The sequence below is a fragment of the Eucyclogobius newberryi genome, unplaced genomic scaffold, assembly GCF_026437365.1.
Source record: "Eucyclogobius newberryi isolate DKJ021-1_F unplaced genomic scaffold, fEucNew1.0.hap1 SCAF_16, whole genome shotgun sequence".
NCBI classification, from domain to species: Eukaryota; Metazoa; Chordata; class Actinopteri; order Gobiiformes; family Gobiidae; genus Eucyclogobius; species Eucyclogobius newberryi.
In genome coordinates this window covers 17,908,953-17,929,772 of record NW_027315790.1, presented here as the reverse complement: position 1 = coordinate 17,929,772, position 20,820 = coordinate 17,908,953, and the positions used below count along the sequence as shown (strand labels likewise).

The 20,820-nt window shown below is 40.9% G+C and overlaps 1 protein-coding gene across 1 annotated transcript in view; it reads left to right on the top strand.

Moving 5' to 3' along the window:
* The window catches only part of trappc9 (trafficking protein particle complex subunit 9), a 156,591-nt gene that overhangs the window by 24,441 nt on the left and 111,330 nt on the right, over window positions 1-20,820 (top strand). Inside the window, exons 16-17 of the mRNA XM_072447757.1 lie at window positions 6,477-6,629; window positions 13,059-13,177. Of these exons, the coding sequence (XP_072303858.1) occupies window positions 6,477-6,629; window positions 13,059-13,177 (272 nt within the window). The remainder of the gene's footprint in view (window positions 1-6,476; window positions 6,630-13,058; window positions 13,178-20,820) is intronic.

Here is a 20,820-nt window from a genome sequence, read left to right as displayed (position 1 = left end):
TGGATTTGCAGAATAGTCTGCACACATCCTGGACTGTGAGAGGGGTGGGGGAGGTGGGGGGGACCGGGGTTGGGCTGGCAGAGGTGGCCACAGTGGGGGAGGGGGTGTCAAATCTGCAGTAGAAAGAATTCAGTTGTTGCGCCAGTTTTATAGCGTCCACAGCAGGGGGGGAGCGAGGCCTGTAGTTGGTGAGAAGCCGGAGCCCACTCCACACAGAGGCGGGGTTGTTGTTTGAGAACTGCGGCTTCAGACGTGTATTGTAACGGGCTCTAGCTGTCGACACGTCCCTGCTAAACCCGTACTTTGCCTCTTTGTAGAGTTCTCTATCGCCGGCCCTGTGTGCTGCTTCCTTCTGCCGCCTCAACTGCCTCAGTTTGGGTGTGAACCAGGGTTTGTCGTTGTTGAAGGTGACTTTGGTGTGTGATGGTATAATGCTGTCCTCAGAGAATCGAATGTACGATGTCACAGTGTCCGTGTACTCATCCAAACCATCTGTGGCAGCTCTGAAAACCTCCCAGTCTGTGACGTCCAAACACGCACATATCTCCTCCACTGCCTCATTGGTCCACCTCTTAGAAGTCACTACAGGTTTGGAGAGCTTTAGCCTCTGTCTGTACTTGGGGATCAGATGAATTATGACGTGGTCTGATGCGCCCAGCGCGGCTAGGGGCACAACACGGAAGGCGTTATTGATTGTTGTGTAGCAGTGATCCAACGTGTTCTGCTCTCTGGTCGGGACTTTAATACACTGTCTGTACTTTGGTAGTTCATTGGTGAGATTCCCCTTGTTAAAATCGCCCAGGATGATACAAAGAGTCCGAGAAGGAGTTTTCCACGCTCCGTACCTGCTCCGCGAGGGCGCGCTCCGCCTCCTGCGTGCACATGCTCGGCGGGATGTAAACAGCAGCTAGAACGAACGAGGCAAACTCATGTGGACTGTAGAATGGTTTGCGGTTAATGGAGAGATATTCCAGGTCGGGAGAGCTCGATCTGAAACATGCATTGAGCTGATCAGAAATACAGCAGTTTAAGACCATATAGTAACATAAAGAAAGTATTATTTTGTGTTCATATATATTGCATGTCAAAAGCCTATTCCTTAGTATCATAATCGAGTTGGAAATGTATCATGACGCCAGTACCACAAACAAACCAGACTTTAAGTAGTGCTAGAAGTAGGAGCTTTTATTTCTGGGGTTATGTGGATAATCAGCTCTGACCTTCACATCATTGACTTTTACAGAAAACTCTTTTAAATGTTAATGAGCAGTTGAAACAACTGTACTGTACCAATGATAAAATACGAACTAATAGGATGTCAACGATTGATCGACAAATCACTAGTTGACAATAAAAAATAATCATAGTATTCATATTTTTTGTCGGAATTGTTATCTGAACAATAGACAATCTAAAATGCACACGGTAATGCCGTTTTATAGCAAAGACAAATGTTAAAACTGATAAATCAATCAGTATTTCATTAGTACTACACTTTATCCATAGATCTTTTCTATCTAGAAGCTTTCAATCACCATATTTCATCCTTTTATCGATTAAAATTATGTTTAAACAGTCATCAGTGTACAACAGAAATAATCCTTTGACTAGTCGACTAATCGTACAATTAATCTGGGACTAGTCTACACAAAAATAAAAAATTTTACAGAACTGTGCAATTATTCAGATTTGAAACAATATTAATCGCTTGAGTCTTTTTAATGGAAAAGTTCACTGCCAATCCTACTCAATAAAAACATTTATTCTTTCAAAGTCTGGTTTATGTTCAGGACATTTATATTGAAAGACCTTTTTCTTTGTTTTTAGTAAGACAAAATACAATTCATTTGAAATCATCATCACTTATCGTTATCAATATGACAAAAAAAGTCATAATGAAAAATCAAACGCTTGTATGATCACGTTTCTCATGGTCCACTGAAGTAAATGCTTAAGATCAATTTGGACGATTAGTTGTGGGTGGTCCAAAACGTCTCCAAACTTTCCCCGCGCACTCTAGCACTCGGCTCAGGCTCGTCAGGAGGGGAAGCTTCCCCTTTGACTCCGCGCCATTTACTTTGGTATTCTTCACCGTGAACCTCATTACAGCTTCAAGAAAGAACTCCCGTGCAATTAATTCTATGTAACCTGCACTGGGAGAGCTTCGAAGTGTGTTTTATGTCAGCGTCTGTTTTACACTTTCTAAAGGAAGATATTGTTATTGAAGCAGGGAGATAACACCGGCTGGATTCGCACTTCTGCCGACTCTTTAAAGGATTTAAAAAATGGACTCTTGTTGAAAATCCACACGTTGTTATTCTGGTTTGTAGTAGTTACGCCGCATGGACTGTTCGGAACATTGTCTGCAGCAAAAAACTACTGTCCTTCTGTAACCTGTAGCTGTGAGCAGATGATATGCTGCTTTTGAAATGAGCTCTATTTTCAGGCCATTGTTGGTGGTTTGTTGTGGAGGCTGATAATTACTGTATAGTGTCAGCACCTCTTCTTGCGCTGGTGTCACTAGTATGCTCAATGCCGCCTCTTGGTACCATCTGAAAGCTAACTAGTGTTCTTACTGCTCATCATAACATTGCAAAGTCCAAAAGTGGCCCTTAAGTTTGGAGTTGACATTTCAGCGAAGGCACACAGCGACAGTGCTAAAGTGGAACCAAGAAAATCTGTATGCTGCTCATTTATCCTACTAGTTTTAAGTCTGGGATCCTCTTCTTCTTAGTTTTTATTTCCAATTCAAAACATTAGAGGACTGGGGACCTTCTTGTTTTTCTATCGGAACTTTTCAGGTATGTCTGTGCAAATGTATTTAAAAACAGCCATACACAGTAGACCAGAACATCGCCAAACTTTTCTGATGTGCCCCCTTAGGAGATGAAAAATGTATCTGCGCCCCCCCACAGCCTCGAGAAATTATAAAGTATTATAAACAATAAACAAAACATAGAGGGACGGAGGGACAGATACGCGCGTGGAGGGACGGAGGGACGGAGGGGCAGATGCGCGCGTGGAGGGATGGATAGAGGGATGGGGGGACAGATGCACGCGTGGAGGGACGGGGGGACAGATGCGCGCGTGGAGGGACGGGGGGACAGATGTGCGCGTGGAGGGACGGGGGGACAGAGGGACGGGGGGGACAGATGCGCGCGCGGAGGGACGGGGGGACAGATGCGCGCGCGGAGGGACGGGGGGACAGATGCGCGCGCGGAGGGACGGGGGGACAGATGCGAGCGCGGAGAGACGGGGGGACAGATGCGAGCGCGGAGGGACGGGGGGACAGAGGTGCGCGTGGACAGAGGTGCGCGTGGACAGAGGTGCGCGTGGACAGAGGTGCGCGTGGACAGAGGTGCGCGTGGACAGAGGTGCGCGTGGAGGGACGGGGGGACAGATGCGCGCGTGGAGGGATGGGGGGGACAGATGCGCGCATGAAGAGATGCGTGCGTGGAGGATCTATGATAGTCATATTTTCTTACAAACACACAAAATCTCCACTGTGTACGGCAGGAGCAATGGTCTCCAGAGATGTCTGAACCCAACACTGACTGTAGCTCCTCACTTGAGTGCATGATGTCCACAGAATTCTAAGGGGGCTTCAGACTCTACTAGTGCAGCGGAGGCTTCGGGGGGGCCATGCTTTTCGCTGCACAAAACTAATGAATAAAATATGACACTCACAAAGGAAGGCATCTGTGTCACAACATTACTATTGCTGCTGCAGCAGCAGCAGGCCTGGCATTGGAGATAGGCCTTGGTTTCTCTGGGAAAGAACAATAAGCTCATAATATTTACACAAAGTTTGCAGAGGCAAAGGGAGTTATTATCTGCCTCCTTAAAAGTCCAAAAACTCCAGCTGAGATAATGCGCTAGTCTTCAGCCCTGTGTTTTGTCTCTCTTTCTCTGATGCAAACGTCTCATAAGAGACAACCGTGAGCCCATAAAGGAAAGCCTGGTGATGCTGTTCCAGGCAAATGTTTTCCTTTTTTACAACACACACTTTCTTCTGTAACATTTTGTCTTGTGTTTTAGAATGGCAGGACATGCCACTCTCTATTTAGTCAATGCAATGCTACGGCTTTTAGCTTCATTCAAGGCAAGGCAAGGCAAGGCAAGTTTATTTGTAGAGCACATTTCATACACAAGGCAATTCAAAGTGCTTCACAGCAGGAAAAATGCATTCAAATCACAAAGAAATTACAGAAATACAATAAAATTAACTAAATTAAAAATTATCAATCCAACTGATTTTCTAAACTAATAAAATCACAAACAAAAGAGAAGAGTGCAAAGAAAAAATCCTTTTAGTCATATGCGCAGCTAAACAAAACAGTTTTTAGCTTAGATTTGAACATTGTCAGAGTAGAAGCCTGTCTCACATCTTCAGGAAGACTGTTCCAGATTTTAGCTGCATAAAACTGAAACGCAGATTCCCCATGTTTTGTCCTGACTCTGGGCACCAGCAGGAGGCCGGTCCCTGAGTATATTCAAACAAACAGTTACATTTACTAATGCACCCTAAAGTAGTCTTTTTTTTGCTTTGTCAAGTTTTAAACTTATCTTTGACTTAGCGGTGCTGCAGATTTCAGATTTTACTGTAACATTTCTATTACGTACTACTACTGACTACTACTAACTACTACCGTACTCATAAGGGTTGTCAAAAGTATCTAAAATCCGATACTAATCGATAATAAAAACAGTATCGACACTTGATAATCATTTGAAGTATGAACTGAAAAAAGAACCGTTGCCTTTCCTAAACCATTTTAAAATGAGCTTGACCTTTATCAGCATTAATATAAGAACACATAAATACATAAAGAAAATCTAATTTTGTCTGATAGCATTTTTTGTATCATTGTAGCAACACGATTGAGTATTAAGCCTATTCGTTAGTATCGAAATGGAGTTTAAAATGATAGTATCGTTACATTACTACAAACTACTTACTATAAACTACTACAAACTACTAAGCAACAAAAGAAAGATTTCAGTCCCATTAGATCCATGTGACTCATCACTTTTGTGTAATAACGTCTGCGATCCTGGCTGCCTCCTGCGCAATTACTTCGGTTGCATATTTAAATGTCTTTTATTCCTCCTGTCTCATATTGGATTTACCGAACGTAGCTCTGTTATTGTGACTATTTAAAGCAGAATTATTGAATGCTGTCAAATACGTAAATCCCCACACACACCTGGAGGCTTCGTGTTGTTTGAGCTGTTCTTGCCTTTGGCCATAGTCTGTGTGGTCCCAGAGTGTCTCACCTCTCACCATTCAGGTGTTGGATCATTCACTCAAGCGCAGACAGCTCAGTTCCTCATCTCAGTGAAAGTATAACTTGGACATCTCCAAATAACTTGCGTCGAAGGCCAGTATGAGATTTTGTACATAATTTGTGCAGGACATGTCCTAAGAGAGCAAGAGCTACATTATTGGCAGTAATTTCCATTTGTGAGCTCATTTCATACTTTTTATTTTTTTACACAAACGAGTGTAGCGTCCAATCCTAAATTCACATTAGGGAGAAATTGGATCGTGTAATCCCTTATTCGTCCAGGAGTGTTCCATTGTAGATAAAGATCCTGAATCCTGGATTAGCGTGCATTCTGTGCTGATAAAGCCTCTTGTGCAGTGGCTGTTTCGTCCCACCTGTAACGCCCTTTCCAACTCCTCACTGCATCTGATAGAATACACTGCATTGCTTTGTGTGGGCATCTTGTCCTTTGGATGAACCAGTTTTTGTCCCAATTTGAAATAAACAGGAATTTTGTGCTGTCTAAGAATCCTTTGTAGTTTTTCAGACAGTCCAGACACATTCCTTCTTGGTTCTGTTTCTTTTTGTCCTGTTTTTTTTGCTTTCTTAACTTTGTTCAGAGCCCAAGGGTCCACAGGCTGAGAGAGCATTCCGGACGTGTTTTCCTCTTTCCTTTTGCCCTCTATACTAAAAAAGTAAACCTCAATGTAAAAAGCTGACAGTCTATGTTCCATGTGTATTATTAACTTATTAACTTGACATTATCCTTCAGAGAGTTTTCATTTCATAAAGCTGTTCACATACTACAGAAATGGACAATTTGAATGAGTAAAATTAAGCATTTTACTGTTGTTTGGTCATGTGTCAATGATCATTAAAAATTAAATCATAATATTTCTTCTCAAAATAATAACACTAAATTTCGATCTCGTGACATCCCTAATAGCCTAACATGTACCATAGAAAAAGTTTCAAAGGGTTAGGGTTAAAAATCAAGACTTTGACTACCAAAAGTTATTTTCAATCTGAGGGAGTTGACTAAACTTCTCTGAGCTTAGCTTGGTAGTAGATGACACTTTTGAAACTTGGATTACTCCTGGACGAATGAGGATTTCACCTGCTTGAGCATTACATTTAGTGTTATTAGTTAACATCATCATTTTCCCCCCATTATTCCAATAATTGTGCAAATGTGTCTCTTGCCTGCAGAAAAGGTGTATGGGGAGTTCCTGAGCTGGGAGATGGATGAAGCGCTTTCTCACCTGCCTCTGAAGCCGGGACAATCTGTGACGCTCGTTGTCAGCGTCAAGGTGAAGCTGGAATTCTCGGGCCAGGAGAACTTACTGCAGGACCTCAATGATGGTGAGGACACATCACTTCCTAAAACACATTATGTACATAACCCTGGCACAGAAAACACATTTGAAGCGCGATATATTGTTACAGAAAATAACAATACTGACATAATATTACGATAATCCTGTTGATAATATTCTCACTCTACCAGTACCTGTGTCTTTCTTCTCCCTTCACCTCATTCCTTCACTTGCACTGCCATATTTCCTCTCATCAAACTCATAGTGTTGCCTCCTTGTCTTACTCCAAGAGTCTGTGAGTAGTAGCTTTCCTTCAGTGAATCTATGCAAGAAATGCTAATAATCAATAAACAGGCTTAGTTAATTAGTTCAGACCGTACCCACATAAAATTGTTTATCTCCTCTCATGAGGTCATTTTGCCAATACAGCTTCACTGTTTTAATTAACTGAGCTGTGAATGGAGCTCTGAATTGTGTTGATTACAAACGACCCCGGTTGCAGTCATCATAGAACATTGTGGGAGGCGGTATTAGGTAAATACATTTGATGTTTTCCTAATACGCTACTGTAATCTCATGCCGCCATATCAAAATGCCATGAACCTATTTGCATAGAATCGTATTGGCATTGTTTCCCGTCTGGACTGTTGTGTGCCACAAGATTACCAACTTCTGAAGTCTGCGCTAATTAGACGGTGTAAATCTCTCATTATTTCACACACTACTGACTCACTCAACATCGTTCAGCTAAAACGGAGCACCTGTACCATTTACTTGTATACAAAGGTGCAATACATTCGTGCTACTCACCAACACATTTCCCTGCTGAAAATCCCTGTATTGGACTGGATTTGACTATGTAGAAAGCATGTTGATTTGTCCTATATTTGATTGTTAAAAGTAGCGTTTAAAAAAAATAAATAAAAAAGAATCTGTTCACATTTAACAAACAAAGCATTCACCTGTCTATCTCCAATTGATGCCAAGTTACGCTGCAGGCAGTGGATCACACAGTGGTTAACCTCCAGGCCAGTTGTTTTCGGCCTTGAAATTAGTTGTTGTTCGATGCAGCTCCACTAAATCCTGTCTAAATAAGCACTGGACATACATTTAGCCTGGAGGTATTGCTTTGCTGCTCCCCCTTTGGCTAACCTATGTCTTTCTGCTTCTCAAGTGCCGTTAACAATATTGGCTTGACTTACTGCTGTTCAGAGTCTTAATGTAGTTGTACTTGTTTTAAAACTCACTAAATAGAAACGTTGGGGACATTTTCTCTTCTGCCATCTAAGTAGTTTGTGGATGTGTGGGTGCCTGAAGACAAATATAGAGATCTTATTTTAGAGGAACTCTCTTCACACATTGTCTGCTCGCTCCATAGGCGACACATGAATGATGGCTCACAGCTTGTGTGGTGTGACCATGCGGCTGGTACATCAGCACTTTACGTGACTGAGTTTCAGTAAAATTTAGTTTGTAATTAACACCTTCCTTCCTTCTTCTACTTTTTGACAAACTCGTAGGAAGTTAGCCCGTTCTGTGTGCAGTGACTGTTCGTTGTGGTGTCCTCTGTGTGTTCACTGAGGCAGAAGGGACACATCCGACAAGGCCACAGGAAACATCATCGTCTGTTCCTCACTCAGAGTTCAGCCCAAGACACGACACTATAACTCAGATCAGATGACTATGATGTCATCACTCGGCGCTAATGGGCCCAGACTGAGCAGCGGCGTTATCGTGTTAAATGGTGTGAGCTTACTAGCTAATGACACAGCCCCCGCCTACATTAATGCGACCCTTGTCTCTGAAGATAGTCTGGTGACTCCTGTAATCTGCAGAAAGTCCAGACAGTTACAGTTGATGTCTGCGGACAAAAGAAACTTATTATGCTAACATCCAATAATAATAAAATAAAAATCACTACGGGCATGATGTGTCTGGCTCTGAATGAACATGGAAGTGCTGTTTTAGTGTTCTCTTGCTTTTGCCTCATTTGATTCGATTTGAAATGATTCATTTACAGCTCTGACACTTAACTGCTTTAATATTTTTGATTCCAAGGAGTCCACCAGTCTCAGCATAAACTGTTGAAGAATAGTTGACTCACTACCTGCTTTGAAGTCTTTGAAATATATTGCTTAAACACTGCGCACGTTGCCTTGATGTTTATACAATAACAATGAAATGTCCTCAAAGGTAAAAAGCCTTTAGAAGAGCTACAGCTAGTCCAATTTGACTCATGTCCTAGTCACAAATCTCCCCGTGCCCAACATTTGTTTTTGCTGTTAAAACAAAGCAGCTGGTTTAATGGAGCCTCCAGATGGACTCAAATGGACTCCAATAATGTCTCATCATTTGTTGAATCTCTTTGAACAGATTTGTGCTCATTGAAAGCTCCATCGTTCTCTGTCTCTCCTCAGATGGATGAGTAATGAGGTCCTTGCAGTCTTAATGTTGTAAGGCTGTTTTGTAATAAACAAATACAACTTTCTGCATTTTGACTATAAAATTCAGTTATTTTTTAATCCCATTCGAAAGGTCAGTTTGTGTCACTGGCGCACAGGCTAATACATAAGCAATGCTGTGGGTATAGATTTATGTTAATACGACAATTATAGTATTATATGTAGTAGCTAGCGTAGCAGCTGGTTTGTGATTAAAATGCAGAGTTGACTGGTTTCCTCCTGAAGCCTGACTCAGGACTAGACCAAAACTGATGCAGAGGAGTAGCCGGGATAGGCCTGGCTCAGAGCGGTGCCAGTGCTAATCACAGCAGCCATTACTCACAGTTTGTGCTATGCCCCTGATACTGGCTGCTTAGCTTAATGAAGCAAATATTTAGAAATGGTAATCTGGCTTGAACCTAATCCATTTATATGTTCAGCTTTGTTAGGACAGCAATATTTATAGAATGGAACTTAAAACATATTGACAAGCTTTATTATGTATCCACACTGCTGTTAACTACTTGTATTAAATGTACACTGTATTAAAGGTGAACTATGCTACTTTTCTAGAGAAAGGTCTGCCACCTGCTTGTTCCACATTCTGTTATTAAATATCAATGAGTATATTCAATTACATATGTATTTACAATTTATTGCTCAAAAGTACCTTGAAAAACATTTCTACAAACGATTCTAGTGTATACATCAGTCTCCATTGGAATCTTCTCAAAACTATATACATTTATAACTGTCCTCGACACTAATTCTACTATATATAAAGAATAAATGGGGGAAAAAGAAGGAAATTATGTTATAACTGATGAAGAATGGGAACATACCCCATGTTGCGTCTTTGTGGCGTCCTGTGGCTTTAAAAGTGCCTTTTCCTTTTTTCCTTTATTCTACAACACATACAACACTGCTCCCTTTGGTTATACACGGTCATACACGATCATACATGCACATACACCCCTGACAGCTTTGGGTAGCGTTACTTCTAAAAGTAACTCGTTACGTTCCTCTTGCATTATTAATAAACAACATTATTGTATAACCTATATCGTTTGTCGACAATCTCTTTGCGTTGTTTGTTCATGCACAGCAAAACAGGTAAAACCTGATGCGAGTCCTTAATTGGAAAGTTCTCCTCCGAATACGAGGCTGCCATTATTGTTTTATAACATTAAGATTAGCAAGAGCACCCACGCACAACAATAGAACACACTTACTTTAGCACTGTAGTTTATTTAAATCAAACTCACCACATCGCTGTTACCCCACATTTACTCCTCAGATACAAAATAGTTGTTTATAACAAAGGAAAGTTTATTTATCTTTGGCGTGAGGACAAGACTCCCAGTCACTGGTTGCACGGTGCGCATGCTCACAACACACCAAAACAAGTGTTTACTCTCTCTACTCTCCGGCTTTGGGATTGTGGTGAGGAGATGTGACCTAACCAAAACTAATGGGTTACTGATTTGAAAAAGTAACTTGGGGAGTACTAGATTACATGGATGAACATTCCTCGTTGCTCTAAAAAAGTAATTTGAGCAAACTTTAAAGCGTTACCTCCAACTCTGACCCGTGACTTCTACCGACTTTCCAGCATTGCAGAGACGCCCGCAAAACTGGTTGGTTTGTTTGTTAATTTTGCCTCTGAGTTGAGTTGTGACTGCTCGTATTTTATAACACCATGTCAAAGTGCAAATTAGTCACAGGGAAATACTGGCAGTTGGAGAAACTGTTTCTGTAAAATGGCTCATCACTATCATGTGTTTTGGGACTGCCCTATTAGTCATAAATACTGGACTGAGATTAATGAGTCACTCTCTTCAACACTGAAATTTACTTTGATTTTACAACTATGTTTCTGGGACATAGAAGGTCAACTATAGAAATGATTTTTGAATTGAATGACAATACTTTTGGCCGCAGCAAACAAAGCAATATCAAGGAGATGGATGCTCTGGGACAGATGGGACCAATTCAAAAGTGGACACATGCCCGACTCTTACTTTTTAATGTTGGTTTATGCTTTGATTGACCCTCCACCAGAAAAGTTAATTGTGCATCTTTACGTCCGCTAGTACTGGAAATGTTTAGTCTTGACTTCAAACTTTGTTCAGGGTGTCTGTTAATAGTATGTTTATATGGTTCACTTGTGTAGAGTTTGCAAAGAAACAGTAGTTGATTGGAAGCTTCTAGATGGTCAATTCAAAACCCAATTCGGAGACGGCTGACATTACCCAGAACCAAATGTTAAGAGTCACTGTCTTAGTATTTGCACAGCTGCAATGACAAAATTTATATCCTGCCAAGTAACAGCATTTCCAAATGTAATGATCCCAATTTTCAAATAATTACAATAATGGAGGTGTAAATGTGGAGATGAGTTGAATGGCCCATGTCTTTTAGTGAAGAGCTCACTAACAGTTCACAGCCTGGTAATGTCCTCTTGTGTTGGGACAATTTGCAGGGCATTTCTGTCTGCTGACGTCAGAGTGGTACGATCCCTTTGACGTCAGGCTGTGGGCTCAGGGCTTCATTTCACTTCATTGTTTAAATTGGTTCAAATTGGCAACCCCCATAGTGATGCCCAACACGGGTACTGATGGTGCAGCTGCTCCTACATCCACACCACTGCTGTCAAGGTCAGAATAGTAAAACCGTTCCTCTAGTTTATTTTGTCTGCTCCAAATGGTCTTCAGAATCTAAAAGAGGATGTTCAGGATTAATCTTTAATTGTATCTACTTAGCAGCTTAACAATTTCTACATTGAGATTCAAACAGTGATGCTGAAGGAATTACATGGTGTATAATTGTATGCCTTCGGGATTTGTGAAAAAGAATAAACAAAGCAGAATTAACTGGAACTATCAAACAACTGATTACCTAAAGTGCATATTTCAGATTAGACAACAATTTGAGCTAAAATGTGAGAATAATAGAAGTTAGTTCTAGTTTTCTAAACTTTTAACCATGTTTTAACCATGTTAACATTGTCCCCTTATAAAAAAAACATACCTGGAGTTGGATTACGCTTCATTCACTCTAGTTTGATGAATCCTGGTTAGAAAGTCCTCTGCCCTCTGAGATTTTAAAATTGTGTAATTCCCAAAGCTCAGTTACTTGGTGTCTCCCAAGGCTGTGGCAAATGTATATTGTTTTTTGTAAAAATGAATAAATACATTGTTAAAATATTTGCCCTTTAAAGGACAAATATTCAACATTGTCTTGAGTACCTTAACTTTGGAAGCTCATTTTTAGCATGAAAAAAACCAACACTTGTTTAACAAGCAAATTACATCTGTATCGCTGTTGTTTGTCTTAAACTACCTGTGTTTTGGTGCCATCTACTGGCTGCACAATGGATTGCACACAGTCGAATATAAACGATTTACTTCCTGGTCTCAGAACGCAGTTGTACTGATCGTGATTAGAAGGTTCTCGTACAGGAAGCAAGGAGTCTGGCAGTGATTTATGGACTTAAAAAAAAGCAGAGGAGATTCTCAGAGCCACATCATAGATTGAGAAAACGTTATTGAGGGGATTCAGAGTGTTTTTAACACTCGGAGGGAAAGGATTTTCTAACCAGGATTCATCAAACTAGCGTGAATGGCGCTAAATGCTACTTTGTGTATGTTTTTGATGAAAGAACAATGTTAGAACCTGGTTAAAAGCTCAACAAATTCACATTTCCATAATGTGTCCTTCAAGGTTTTACAAAAAATATTCGAACGTGAATTTACAATTTTACTTCCTGGTTAGACATGGGCAGTAGAGCTAATTTCAAGTGTTACCTACCCACATTTTTAAATTATTGTTTAATCTGTCAATAAAATGTTTCTTGCAATTCCTTGACATCTGTAAAATGGCCCTACATTTTCCATCAAATTTAGTTTTTCCTGTAATTTGCCCTAATTTGAAAAACATTAAAATATTTTTAATGGTGATGCAACTATTTCACACTGTGGGTCCATGCTCAACACTTTGCTCACGTTTTCTATATATGCTTTGATTTTTTCCAGATGGAATCAGCGTGACAGGCCTGCCCATCTCAAGCCCTCTTCGCCAAGTGCTCAAACCTCGTCCCGAAAACAAAAGCATCAGCAGCGAGTCAGGCAAAGGAGAGTACAACCACATAAAGGTACACAATCCAAAATCCCTTTTATCTGTGACCAGCTGAGTTTCTTTGACTTTCAAAAGTTCTTTTAAGCATTATTTGAGCAAGAATTGTAACTGGTATTGCACCAGTTCATATTGTTGTTTATTTATTGTAAAATCAACACTTGCGTTAAAAGAGACCTAATGCATTATTTTTGGCCCTTAAACATGCTCTTGAGTATCTTTACTTTGACATCTTGTGTTTTAGAATTCAAAATAAGGTCTACATTGAATTAAGATCTATAGGTTTGATGTTTTTCATGTTATGAATTGTGTTTGAAGGAATTACAGTAGGAGATAAACCCTGACATGTTAATGCCTGCACGCAGTTGCAATGAACACAATTATTGTCTCTCAGCTCTACCTATGGCATTATAAAACTGAATACAGTAATGTGGAATAGAGCGTTTTGTGACGTCAGAGGGGAGAGGACTTACTAAACAGGATTCAGCAAACAAGCGTGAATTAAAAACAACTGCAGGTATGTTTTTATGTTTTTGAAAATGCAACAGATGTTTTAATTGGGTTGAAAGCTCAAAAAAGGAAAATTAGCTATGTGTTCTTTAATAGCTAGAAAATATTGTTTTTGTAGATTTAGACCTCTCCATGATGCTGTTCTTGGGCTGTAAATTGACACATAAAAAAGTATGCCTGCACCTTGGGGCTTTTTGCTAATCCTCATTGGCTCTGAGAGCTTCAGTGCATGTAAAGCGCACCCTTCTCTGCCTTGTGGTATTATTGCATAACTATAGATTTCAAGGTTCTCTCGGGTTAGGAGCGGCATGAGGCATACATTGTTTAAGGCGAAGCCAGCATTTTAATCAGTGGTTAGCCCTATTAGGATCTGAGCTTGACTGGCAGCTCTGATGTTCGAAGCTGGAACCATGGTTTAAGTAAAGCCAATTACACATAGAGCCTTTCCAAGCTAGAACACAGCTTCATAGCCTGTTATAAGGATGTTCACCCTTTTGGCTTTGATACTGTACTGTGGGCTTTATATTGAGCCATGGAACATATGCTCATGCACAGATAAGCTACTACGCTTTCGGAAGTGCTACCCCTGGTTTCTGTTGTATTTTGAATTTATAGCAACATTAACGAGACATTTTCAAGCTTATTTAGGGGTTTGCAATATTGACAGAAATAAAAATATTTTATTTGAGTGTCCCAATAACAATAGTCAGACAGATATTGTGTCAATTTAACTGAAATGTGTTAAAACATGCCTTTTAAATGTAATAGTTGAGGTTTAATTTTCAGACAAATGTGAATGTCTGTAAAAACAATCACTAAATGTATTTGATATTCACATTTTGCACATCTTCATTCACAATATATTATTTTTTTTATATATTGCCTACTTTGCTCATTTACTGTTTTTGTAGTGTGATCAGCAGAATTTACATTTATTTTGTCCTTAATAATCACATTTAGCAGTAATACGAATACTTTTCTTCTGATTGTGCTGATACAAAAGATGTAATTGTGTTGCAAGTGGTGAATTATAAACCAAGAGCCTTGGTGTGGTGTGGAGATTGGACAGACAGATTCACGGGAAATTGAAATAGTCGATGCCAAACTGGCTGGCACTTACGGCAGGTTTCTCCTGTGTGTCCATGGAGCCATTCATTTGACACATGATCGTTTCTGTTTGCACTTTGGTAGTGTTTTAAGAACATCTGTTTTCTTTATCATGGACTACCTGCTTCAGTCAGTTTCATTTTGACAACTGTATATTTGTCTTTAAAATGTCTAGATTCAATAAGTGTGGTTGTTTGTCTTCATAAAACCAGCTGATTTTCAACCAGTGGTTTAAGGGCTTTTCTGGTGTGCCTTGAAACTAATTCTAATTGAGTTAACTAATTCACTCTGGTATTTAATGTGTAAATTACTATTTTTGAGTGCTGTAATCAAACTTATGAACCAGAAAAAGCACAAAACAGCCACTGATGCAAAATTCAGAAAGGCAGAAATCGTGACCAAGACATTATATAACGCCTCTTTTTCTATTTGGAGTAATTTGATAATGTTTTAGTGATTGGTTGGCCCTCAATCAGGCTTTTAGATTAGATTTAGATTTGAAAACACCCGTTCAAATAATTTTGTCCGGGGGTACGGGGGCCGACTAGGCGAAATACGAATAGCTTCGGCATTCTCCGGACCACGGCTCGGCAGACAATCAGAGCCAAGCACACAAATTTCGTCGATCAATCAGCGCGCAGCATGCAAATTTTCACTTGTAAACTGTAATGGCGGCCTACTGTCAAACGCTTCCCGGCCCGATTTAATGATAATGTTCCCTTTTTTTCCTAAGATTTATTAATAAAATGACCCCGCTCATGCACTCGAAAAATGCCCGTCCACATTTCAAAATACCCCGTCAAAAATACGGGAAGACGGCCCCCTATCTAAAAGCCTGCCCTCAAGCTCAATTATAACGCTATTTTACCAGTGGATACAGTGACCCAAGGACTGCCATGCACATGAACTGAAACTGTTTGAATTCTAAAAGAGGACGCAAAAAGCAGTATTGCCTTATTTTCCTTAGTACTGACAGAGCAAAAGTGCCTGTAATGCCTTTGCTCTGGCTGTGTTGTCAACGGATCTGTCTCTGCGGGCGCCTGTACCTGAACAACAGTAATGAAGCAGGTGTCTGCTAGGACTCTGAGCTCACACTGTATTTCTACTGTGTGCTGTTGTTGAGTGATGTGTAATCTGCCCAGCCCACAGCCCTAACCTCAGCTCTCTCTGTGTGAAGCCTGTACACCTCTGGGCAGGAAGCAGCCTGGACTTCATCTGCCAGGAGATTTGGAGATCGATGCATCCAGGAATTTAGTATGAAAAAGGAATATCCACTCATTTCAGCACCGTTATTGGCCTTAAATCTCTCTGTGACAGGCAGACGTGCATTCCTGACAGTCACTTAGCCTTCATGTGAACCTATATCTCCACTACACAGAAGTCGTTGAGGTCATTTCATCTGCTGCTTTAATGCTGAAATGGACAAGCGTCGCCTATATGACCGGTGATTATCTTCAATGCACCACATGTCTGGGGTACTGCAGTCCATTCAGGTGCAATTTTCCTTCTCGGGCTACAGCACAATATAATAGGAATTTACAGATTCTACTTAGAACTGTATGTTCTTGGGAGAGGCTCAATATAGAGACTGGATTGGCGATGTTTTCATTTATTTCGCTGCTGATGGTGTTAGAAAATGTGGGTTTGCATTAGGGCTGGAAAATTTGTAATACAAATGAATCATGATTTATTTTCCATTTAACACAAAACTATGGCCAAAGTTCAAAATGTTAATTCTGCTCCAAAAGTCTTTACTGATAGAAGATTGGCTGTTGACCTAAGATTTGAGCTGATCATTGACAATTTAAAATGATTGGACCTCGATTAAATTAAAATGTGATTAATTACACCGCTCTAGTTTGCATTCATTTTTCAGTCTATTATTGCTAGTAATGGGAGTCAAAAAGTAACGGTTGGATATTGGGTGATTTCACATTTCTTTGTCACGTACTGAAAACTGAAATATGTGATGTCCAGTGCTAGTTTAGTGTGTTGTGTACAGTAGTTGGCGATGGGGATGTTTGGGTCAGAATTGGAAAAGGCTGATGTCAGCACTGTGGCTAGAACAAACTGTGTGTGAGCAGTGAGGAGGAAACCGTGTTGCAGGCATGAGTCCACAGACGGGGGCTGAGGGGTAAAAGGAGGGGGCCCGCACACTCTGGACTAATCTAATCCACTGGAGACGCAGGCTGAGTCGGCTGCCAGCTAGCTGCTATTTATAGAAGCCCAGCCCTCACCATGGCAGTCAGGCGCTCCACAAATACAGATCTCAGGCATGATACAGATATTTATAACTGCCACAGCTGTCTGCCCAAGTGTGAAACTCCAGCCTGCTGCCTTAAGATGTTTCTATCTGTTTCTCCTCCGTGATGCAAGTTTGTATGCTTCTTTTCGCAAACAAAGTGTTGTTTTCTTCAATAAAATAAAGCTGTGTGACTACTTGCTTTTACAATCAACTGTTGAGCTGTGCAGTTAAGTAAATGAATGAATAAGTAATGGTTTCCAGTTTGGAAAGTATTGGTTTGCCACTAAAATATATGATATTGTAGATTGTAGATTTTATAGGCCAAGGTCATTGCTGACTTGTTTTACTTGTTGATCTACTCGTTTGCACCAAGAATCAGCAACTGGTTGGAAATATTGATTTTTTTGTACTTTTTGGAACTAATGTATTTTTCCATGTTTACTTAAAGGTGGTATAGACGATTTTTTTCAGCAAATTTTTTATCATATTTCCTCGTGGCGTGGATAAATCATTTGTCCTGCCACGTATCAATCATAAAACGTACCTACCGCTCACCTGCAGCCGCGTCAGGCTCGTCCCCACGTTTCCGCGTGCCTAAGCACATGGATCTATCATAATATAGTTCCCTCAGTGTACGGGGCAAAATGAAGACGGAGAAAGACAGTTCGAGCTAACGCAGAAGTGGACTGAAATCTACGGGAGACGAGCGATGCGATGCGCTCCGTTGCGCTAATAAACAAATGCACGTGTGTGTTGTATCAGTCCGCACGGGGGAGGGCGCATGCGCACTTCCGCCTGCGTTCTCAAATCGCCGAAAAATCGTCCATAAGCAAGCGTTTACCGAGCAATATTGATTCTGAGCAAAATCCCCAATCATTATGACTCAGATTTATCCTGTGTGATTGATGAGGTGATGTGATGTGTCAGCAGCAGGGCTACCCCTTTGTCTATTAGTATTTATCTTGTATAATCTGTAGAGCTACATTTCAACAGAACTTTTCTGACCTTCAGCGTTTTTTTCACCTCGTCCATTCAATATATTGCCATATTGTTACCAGAGGTTTCAATAGACATAATTCCAGTCTGTCATTATGATGATATTTATATTTTACTGCAACAGGTGATACAATCTTTTTAAAGAAAAAAAAAAACAAAGCACAGCCGCTGCAGCCTGTCTCTGTATGATTTAAATGTTTTTTCTGTCCGTTATGCTGCACATTAAAGTGTCAGAAGAACTGGTGCAGAAAAAGGTTGATTCTGGAGAGATAAAAGTGAAGCCATACTGTGCTGGGGCTGCGGAGGCAGAACCGATCAAGGCACACTGAGGAAAGTCCGGTTTTAGGTTCAGTTTTAGCCAGACCAACATCACACCGTGTTGCCGTGGGTTCTCTCCGGGTTCTCTGGCTTCTTCCCACCGTCCAAACACATGAATGTAGGTAAATTGCCAACTCTAAATTGCCTGTAGTGAATGAGTGAATGGTTGTCTATGTGGGTCTATGTTAACCCTGCGACGAGCTGGCCCCTGTCCAGGGTGTACCCCGCCTAAGGCCCAAAGTCACTGGGATAGGCTCCAGTCACCCGTGACACCTAACGGGGACAAGCGGTCTCTCATCCTCCATTTCACTCTGTCCTTTCCTGTCTAATAAAGCCTACGGGCAACAAAATCTTGCTTGTGCTAAACATAATGTGAAATGTCTCTGTCCAGGCTGTCCAAGCCAGTTTATTAGGTCTGCTAGATCATGTCACCCGATTTAATCTGTAACATGTTATAATTAAGATAAATTGATCTTAAATAAGGCTTAGTTTTTTGGGTGTTTAGCTCATCTATGCCAGTAGCTCAAGGGAATGACAAATTGGGTTGTGTTTTACCTGCACTCTGTTCAGGGCAATAGAGTATTTTTTACTGTTATTGTTCTTTATTCCTTTATGCGGTTCACATAAAGAATGCATGTGGAATAATCAAGAGTAATCAGAACACACAATCATAATCAGAGGTCCGTCACAGACTGACTAATTCCGTAGAACTTGCACAGTGGTAGTTTGGGGCTGTTTGCTCACACTTTTATTTCTCCAAGCCACTTCGCCTCCAGGTGCTTGCGTTACCTGTTTGACAAACACAGGCATCTGATTGGGCTCTGAGCTGCAGCTGCACTGCACAGCTGTCCTCCAGAACTGTTTTACTCATGGACACTGATCTGTGGAGCAGGCAGATGAATCAAGGCTAGGGCACATATCAGAAGATCCTGCTGCCTCATCTGTCTCTGGACACTCTGTCCTGTGTTATCAGGCTCCTGCAGGAGGCCTAGGTACAGCTGGGGCCAGCCCACATGTAATTATGGCCCTTAGTCTTTTCTCAAAAGGGCCTGTCACAGCACTGGGATATTACACTAATGATTTCATGCAGACATGCAGAAAATATTGAGGAACACAATTTCCAAGGCAAATTATTCCTCTTAAATTTATGCTGTGTGGTTAATAAATCCCACTGACTGCCAAATATCAGAATCTCATCAGATTGTACCGATATTGTTAGCTCAGAGGAGAATAGTTAATATTTGAGAACATTTGAAAAACAAGACTTGATTTCCGCTGAGAGGTCTGCTGTGGTCTGGTGTTGGCAGGATGTCCACTTGACTCGTCACAGTGGATTGAGCTGTGTATTGCTCTCATAGTTAAATGCGTAATGGATGTTTTTTTGGCCCAAATCTGAGTTTTATTTCCTCGTGGCGTGGACTGCCGATAAGTCCTGCCACGTATCAATCATAGAACTCACCTACCGCTCACCTGCAGCCGCGTCCGGCTCGTCTCCAGGAGAGCAGCATGTTTCCGTGTCTAAGCGCATGGATCTATCATAGTATAGTTCCCTCAGTGTACGGGACAAAATTAGGATGGAGAAAGACTGTTCGAGCTGACTCTGAAGAGACTGAAATCTACGGGAGACGAGAGATGCGATGTGATCCGTTGCGCTAATAAACAAACGCACGCGTGTGTTGTATCTGTCCGCATGGGGGGAGTGCGCATGCGCACTTCCGCTTGAGTTCTCAAATCGCAGAAAAATTGTCCATAACGCCTTTAAAGACACAGTGTCCTCTGCATGTTATGTGTGCTGTCTTTCTCCTGATGATCTGTCGCCTCTCCAGCGCTCACCCTCTTGTACCGAGCCGCGGGCCAGCTGCCTCTGACTGATGGTCAAATGATCTGCTCCATTTGCAGCCTCACCCTGAGGAAATCCCAATTTGTATTCTTCTAATTACTGTTCATGTAAAATGCACCACTCTGTCTGAGCTCTCAGGCATGTTTTTATGAGCGCTTTATGAGAGAACTTGCCTCCAAGCTCCCAAAATGTCCTAATTTCTTCTGTCACTATTCACAGAAAATATCTGTCAATGTCAGATAACAAAACTGACCTAAGAATAAATGTGTTTCTGGCCAATCTACATCTTTTAAACTGTGGGGATCTGGATCCAGCCTCATTGTAACAATTTGTTTGTGCATTGTGCTATAGTCTTTCAAAAATACCTCTCTAAGTAAATGTAAATTAGAGTGACAAGACCTTCAATATTCCATGTTGTGACGTTTGTAATATGTTTGGATTGTGGTTATTACTATTTGGAATATCTGTGCTTGGGAATTCATGGGTTTCAGCCAGTGACATTTTCTTGGTATGGATGTCATTCATAAATACAGAATCAGTAACTAATTTCTTATAGTTTCTTATAGTTTGTCGTGGTATGGTACAGATCCTATTAAATGTATAAAGCATTTGTTGTATCACTTCCAAACTAAATGCAGTCTGGTGA